The sequence below is a fragment of the Epinephelus moara genome, chromosome 21, assembly GCF_006386435.1.
Source record: "Epinephelus moara isolate mb chromosome 21, YSFRI_EMoa_1.0, whole genome shotgun sequence".
NCBI classification, from domain to species: Eukaryota; Metazoa; Chordata; class Actinopteri; order Perciformes; family Serranidae; genus Epinephelus; species Epinephelus moara.
In genome coordinates, this window is record NC_065526.1 from 9,609,215 (window position 1) to 9,617,058 (window position 7,844).

At 42.8% G+C, this 7,844-nt stretch overlaps 1 protein-coding gene across 1 annotated transcript in view; it reads left to right on the forward strand.

Annotated features, from left to right (window-relative positions):
• The window catches only part of eif2b3 (eukaryotic translation initiation factor 2B, subunit 3 gamma), a 50,936-nt gene extending 45,630 nt beyond the window's left edge, over positions 1–5,306 (forward strand). The window contains exon 12 of the mRNA XM_050033545.1: positions 5,079–5,306. Within this exon, the coding sequence (XP_049889502.1) occupies positions 5,079–5,131 (53 nt within the window). The 3' untranslated portion in view covers positions 5,132–5,306. The remainder of the gene's footprint in view (positions 1–5,078) is intronic.
• Positions 5,307–7,844: the final 2,538 nt, after the last annotated feature.

Here is a 7,844-nt window from a genome sequence, read left to right on the forward strand (position 1 = left end):
TTTATAATCTTGGATCACAGGCGAGCCTGTATGGCCAGCCTGGTTTTACTCCCCTGGGCTAAAATACACTGCTTGGGCGTGGCCCCTGTAGTCATTATGGTGACGCCGTAGGCACTGTTGGCATCTGTGTAGGACACACCGGGCTTTCCACCAACTTCAATGTAAACCCATCTTTGCCATTATTATACCCTTTTTCTAACAAAATGAGTGCATGTATGCGGGTTAACATGGGATAACTAAAGCTAAAAATAGGAGATGGAGAGCTTTCCCATTGCTGGTAGACCAAAGCCGTGAACATGGCTCTGCAGCAGACGAGTATGCCTTTCTGTGCATGTGTGGGTTTTTTTATCTCACGTTCGACATCAACAATAGGCCAGAAAACAGGCTAGTAAACAGTAGAAAGCAGCCTGGTGCCCACTGAAAACGTTACGTTGGTTACTTCTTTTTTATCTCTTATTTAAGCCTCTCAAACTCGGTGCAGACTCATATGGAATGATGTTCGAGCGCTGCTTAGAAGGAAACAGAGGTTATTTTGTGACACCTGTCATTGCATCTCACCAGCTAAGGGGCTGAAATGATCGCATCCACCTGGGTGTCATATTTATATCACTGTCAGTCGGAGCTTAAGCAGATAAATACTTGTGACTGCTGCAGAGTAGAGCTTTAATCGGGCCCAAAAAAATCCAGCCTGACCCCACCCGAGCCCGTCCCTTTAACTGTAATTACGAGCCCAAGCCCGATTTAAACCCGACATTTTTTTTAAGGAGACGAACGTGGACATTGAAGGTTGACTCTCGTCTTTCTTTCCATGGCAAGCCTTCGTCATGTGCCTCTTAAGTGTCGAGGTCCCCGTCTTTTTGCTGTCATACACCACCATCGTGCTGCACTTGGTACACTGGACAAAGCCGACACACATGTTGTCACCGTCGACAACTCACGTGTGCGGCCAATGGCACCGTCAAGCCCCCCCAGGTCTGATAATTAGTTGGTTCCAAGGATAATTTTCCGCCACAGTCCGAGGATAGTGGCTGGAAATTACAGCCTGACCCGGGTCGAGTTTGGGCTCGGGCAGACAATCTAAGCTCTACTGCAGAGTCATTTGAACCGGGAGTGAATGTCGACTGTAACCTCTCCCATTCAATAAATAAGCCGGATGTTAGCGGGTGTTGTGGTTCTTTGTGCTGTGGGAAAGCGGCTTCAGACGCTCAAAACAACGGACGAAGCTGAAAGACCGTGAAAGTCCGCTCAGGTTGGGAGAGGAGGTGTATGAGTCCAACAAACATCGGACTTTGTTCCAGGAGACCAGTGTTCGAAACCAACAAACATCAATATTGGTTGCAGCTTTTGTGCCACTCAAGCTGAGTGTTTTGTAGCGATATCCGCAATCTTTTTCTAACCATGACCAAGTAGTTTCGTTGCCTAAACTTAACCACGAATGTCCTCTTACCGCCGCCCCCCTCTGCACCGAGATACAACACAAAATTGCTGCCCCTAAAAACATTTTAGTAACACGTATCTTCTGCCCAAACCACAAAATATGACAAGTAGGGATTCTTAAGTGCTATATCGTAGGCAACTGGACTTGCTTGAGTTTCTTGAAGACGTTTCGCCTCTCATCCAAGAGGCTTCTTCAGTTTTGAAGAAGAAGAAACCATTTGCAAGTCCAGTTGCCTACGATATAGCACTTAAGATTACCATGACCTGCATGACTGAGAATCTTCACCAATATGAGACGAGTAGGGATGAGATCACGTCGGTATGGCCAGTGTCATGTGTCTGTACAGTACACCAACACTGGACAAGAGTTTCCATTGCTGTTTTTTGCCTGTAATCCTCTTCAAAACTTGCCTCAACAGTTTTTAGTAGAATCAACATTCTGCCAGTTTATCACTTAGGTAACCGAGGTTGGGTCAGATTAGATTTGTCTACATAATACATTGCTGTAATGATGTACCTGCTCTCCTGTTCACTTTATGTTGGATTGTAAGAAAGCACAGGATTGTCTCTCGCCACTAATCTAGCTGTCTGACCATAGGCTGCGAAAGACATTACACACCCAGTCCACTGTTAAAGCTGTTGCAGCCATGGACCACCCTGCTAGTTAGCCACACACACACACACACACACACACACACACACACACACACACACACACACACACACACACACACACACACAATTACAGATACAGGTCTGTCAGGTGTTGATATTTAAAAGATACATACCTCTCCTTTGGCTGCTTCAATAAATACACACACATACATGCATTAAAACATGCATACATTGTAGATACACACACACCGTCTCTCCTTTTCTTCTTGCTGTGTCTTGAAGATTACACTGTTCTTATCTAATGGTGCATTGTGATTACATTAAACTATTCAACTATATTTGGTTAGAATATGTGCCTACAGCATACGACTCATTTCTCTCCTTTATTTGTTGATTCAGGTCAGAGTTAGAGCTGTGTATTATCATTGGCTCAGCAGGAGGAATATGTAAATATATAATCTTAATACATTTAAACATTATATAAGTTACCGATGAATCAACAGGCCCGAGTTGAGTTTCTTTCCCTCTCCTTCCCTCTCCTTACCGTCCTATGCTCCATTTGTCCTCCCCCTCCACACGGCAGAGGATAAACTCGTTCTGAGCAGCAGATTCCTTCACACTAAAACCTGTCTGTGTGGATGGAACATTACTCTCTGCCACCGTTTGCTTTGGATCAGTACCGATGCTCGGAGATGGAGGGATGGAGGGAGGAGCAGCGGCAGCTCTCCTCATGCTGAACTAGCTCTGGGTTGAGAGTGATAGCGAGAAAAGGCTGGCTGACTCACTTTCAAGCATCATCTATTTCTTTCTGTGAGGTTCAGGTAGCGGTCAGGGTGACCTCAGTCTTACCACACTGAAGGTTCTGGGACTGATTTCAAATATATTATAGCACCATACACTGGGTTTGCGTGTTATAAGCCATTAACTATAAATTGCATAACTGCCTGGCAGCCATTGTTGTCCAGTCATTTCAGTATGGCATCAAAATGAATATGTAGAAAGTACTTAATGGGTATCTCATCAGAGTGTGCAGGATTTAGGGGCATCTATCGGCAGAAATTTCATATAATATTCACAACTATGTTTTCATTAGTTTCTAATCACCTGAAACTAAGACCCATGTTTTCATTACCTTAGAATGAGTCGTTTATATCTACATTTGGAGCGGCTCTTCTTCCCACAGTGTCTGCCATGTTGTTTCTACAGTAGCCAAGAACGTACAAATTAAACACGATCTCTAGATAGGGCCATTCGTGTTTTCGCCTTGGCCACTGTTGTTCTCCTGCATGCTTAGCACACGGGAGTAGTTTCAGTTTGTCGACCCTACACACCGAACCTGCGAATAAAAAGTCAGGTTATCTGAGTCCTGTAATAAAGTTGCGAACAAAGGACTAATAAAAAAAACTTGAGGAAACTCAGACAAGAGTTGACAGTCACCTGCCAAGTAACATTTTTTAATGCCTGAAAGTGCCAAGTTTTTCAAGATACAAGTGCAAGGCCGTATCCGGTAATCGGTGGCATGTCGTCAAGATGGACATAGTGAAAAATTATATTTATTTATTGTGTTTATGACCATATTTATATTCTAAGAAACACTGTATTTAAACTTTGCCCTGTTTTAGTATCTACTAATGGCTAAAATGGACTTGTGTTTATTAGTAGTAGGACCTGATTAAATCTCCTGTTGGCTAAGGTAGCAATAGGATAATCTTCTCCACAACATGTTTGTCCACTGTATGAGCTGTCACTTGATATTTGATGAGTTTTTGCAGCAATTTATAAAGCTGAAGGGTCTTACAGATTTCTTAACTGCCAGAGAAACTGGCAACTAGAAACTGTGGATTTCAGTATAAGCATAAGAATCAGCAGAACATTATCTGCCATTGATGTAGGCGTGTCACAGTACCAGAAGTTTAGTAGTGATATCAGTTCCAGTGAAACTCCACCATTCTTGATACCCAATAAATCCCATGTACTTAAACATACATTCCTTTAATAAAAACACTTGAATTAAATCACATTTAAATTTAATTATCAATCCCTGATGGCCCACCTCAAACGCAAAGTACTGGTCTGAGTGGGATCATGTGATTTTGTGGGTGAGAAAACACATCAGAATAGCCTATAGCAGTGGTTCCCAAATGATTCAGCCACGGGGTCCAGATTTCTCCTCAATCATTAGTTCAAGGTCCACGCAGATTAATATATTCAGCATCATACTTACATTTGGCCATGTCGTCGAGCTAGTTTGCTGTCTCTGTCAAGTAGCTGTCCATTATTCACTCACTCTACAGCAGGAAACAGCACTTCAAAGTTAAAGTTTGTGCCGGAAATTCACTGTACTTCAAAATAAAGTGTGTTTTTTTACAAACTCCAATCAGAACGGACCTGCAACCCACTTTCAGACCACGACCTACCAGTTGGGAACCACTGGTTTTACAGTATATTAACATATTTCTCCTCCATTGTTGTTTTTGTTCAGCACTAGTACATGTAAGATGTGACAGTTGGTCTTTGTCGTAGGCTGTTTGTCCTGCCCTTCTTCCACTGTGATTGGACGGCTTGGTAAAAAGTGACAGTGAGAAACGCGGCATTTTACCCAGTGTTAAACATTTTTCAATTCTTGGTGACCAGAAAAAACACCAGGTAAATACACGGTGTTCCCATGGCAAAGAATTGAAAGAAAAAGATGGTAGCCTCAGGAAAAAACACTTTTCAATGAGTGTGACTGCAGCTGCACTTGTTGCTATCCTCCACATGTTCTTCTGTGCTAGTAGGAATTCCTCTTCTTCCTTTATCATTTAAAGGCAAACAAGTACACTCATAAGCGTATATGCTGCCCTGATCTGGAAGTGTTGCATCCCTGGGACCCAAGATGCTGGAAAAAAACGAGTGCCATCAGAATTTTGGCACCGCATTGTTAAAGAAGTATCGGTTCTTGTGATGTCCCCACTTTAAAGTAATATTTTCTTTTCTGTGTATATTTATATAATAAGTATATATATAAGTTTCTCTCTCTTCCTCAGCTGAGAGGACCAACGAGGTCATCGTTGGAACGGACCAGCTGATGGAGATCTAAGGGATAGAGTGGCATCCCCTCATTAACCAATCAGAGAGCATCACAACACAGACAACGGCTTATTCATCGGCTGACTGACCAACGAGAAGCCTGGATGCTGCCTGACGGTTCAACACTCTCCTCTCACAGGCTTTTTTGTACATTGTGTCCAAATAAAGACAAGTGCTGAAATCCATGACTCAGCATGTTGGTCTTTTTATTTATTTTTTAATCTTAAATAAACTTTAGTGTCTTAGAGCTTTGAGAAAATATGTGAAGTTGCACACTGGAAAAAATGGAGGTGTCCTGTTCAGCGGGAACAGTTTGACTGTCAGTTTCAGGTAGATCTTAGTAGTTGTTTTGCCACACTAGTCGTTATCAGACTGTTACTTATCTCCTGTAATGGCAGGCAATTACTCAATTCAGCCTGTTAGAGAGGGAGGGGACCCTTACACGTTTGAATGTGCATGGGTGTTCACATGCACACTGTGCAGCTGTAGAGACCAGAGATGGAGGAAAGAGCAGTGGGAGGGGTGACCACAATGGCGTGGGGGTTAAGTTTATTTGTACACAAAAATGGTGTATGTGTAGGCCCCGGACCACCCAGCTTGATCCTGTATCAGTTAACACCGACACCCCACCCTCACACACACCCACACAAACACAGCAGAGGAGGAAGCTGACTCGCGCCTGACACTTTTCGCTCTTTTTTCTCCTCTTCTTTCCCTCTGTGCTCCCTTTGCTGTCACAGGATTTATTGCATTCCTTCGGCAGAGCATTTCTTAAATTACAGGTTTGAAGTTCCTGAGTCACGAAAGAAGAAGATGAGGACAGGGATGTCTGTGTGTGTGTGTGTGTGTGTGTGTGTCAGTCATTTGCTGTCCTCTGTTTCCTATTGTGTCTGCGGCCTTGCAGGAGTCATTTAGACTGTCTCTTGTGGCCTGATTATGTGATGTAGCTGTGTGTGTGAGAGAGATGGAGAGATTATGATGTCTCGTCTTCCATCTCTACTGTCCATTAGATGTGCTTGTTAGCCTGTCGGTTAGACGGACATGTTTTTATGATTATTGCGTAAAAAATGAATATCACTGATGTGGCTTGGTATGGTTCATTTATACCATATATTGTTTATATTAATGTTCAGTATGCTGCACTAAAACCGTAATAGTGCTGGATATAGAATAAATAATAGTCACAAACTCATAAATGTTTCATCCGCAGTCTGCAGCACAGTTGAAAGTATGACTTTGTTGATAATTCTTTAAGTATGCTGGATTTTGCTCAATGTAAGAGATTGTTGAAGCAGAAATCTGACACATTTCACCCTGTTTAAAAGGTCTCTATGGGAAATCCACAACGTATGAGCTGTCTTCACATGGTGCTCAACATGGAGGTGCCTGAGCCAGCAGCTGGCAGGTAACTGTGCTAACTCCACAAACAGCACTACACAACAGCAACAATGCTGACAGAGGTAACGGCCTTTACCAGGGGGGAACCACAGGTTGGGCGTTGCATTTACACAAAAACAGCATCTTGACATTAGGGTTGACTGCGCTATGAGCACACTGCAAAGCCTGTGCAATCAGCCAGCCAGTTTGGATTACAACACACACACAGGCAGCATGACTTCATTGTCTCAAGATGCCGGTTACTCCGCTATATCTTTACACAGCAAACAGTGTTTTGCTGCAGTGTTTATGCTCTGAAAATCATATACAGACCATTAAAGGGGCAATTTATTATTTAGAAAAACACTTTTACTGTTTGTGTATAGAGCAGACACACTCTTATTGATTTTACACATCAAGATTAGTTTACCCATATCTGTGAAACAGCTGTATAATGTCTTCTGTTGCTCTGGAGGGACTTCCTGGAGTCAGAGAATATAACCTTGATGATGTCTAAAGGGTTATTTTGAGATGGGATCCCAAACTGAAATATTTTAACAGAAATCCTGAGTTAAAGTTGCCTTATTGGAAATGTAGTATTCAACCTTTTTCAACCCACTTTCCTACAAAGTACGTTTATCAGTGTATGAGTGTGTTGTTGATGTACACTATTTCCCCACAGCATGCATGAAGCCAAATAAGTTCAACTTCCCGGGTATGAAATTATCCGAATCTTCCGCATCATCAGGCCCATAGAGCAAACAAGACTTTCACGAGTCGAGTAGCTAACTTCCTCTTTAGCCTTCCACTAACTTGAATGGGGGATAAAATATTTAATCGTGCAGCTCAGATCAAATCCCAATAGTGAAGCGAATCATTTCTCTGAGGTTGTGATTCTCAACAACAATTTATCCACTGATTTACAAACACCTTTTTCAAAATGAGAGTCTATGAGAAAAGTCTTTTTGGACCTAATGGCATCTCGTGACAGGAGGGGCATCATCGTGGGGGTAAAAGTCAGACTGGTTACCTAGGGCCCCAATTGGTGCAATAACTAAATTAAAATTGGCTTAAAAAAAGGAGGAGAAGTGGAAGCTGTCTGAGGCCCCCACCCCTTAGAGGTTCAAAACGATTTTGTCCGCCCCTGCAGTTGGATTTGCGGGTCAGCCCACAGAGACTGCTCATGCATAGGGCCCAGACTTTGGTGCTACGCCCCTGCATGATAGACCCAGGAGTTGTAATTCCACAGTTTGGCCATTATGTCAAATCTATGTGTCAAATTGGCTTCAAAGCCCCGACACTGTTCCTGGGGACCTTACAACATTTAGATTGTGTGTGGTGGTGGG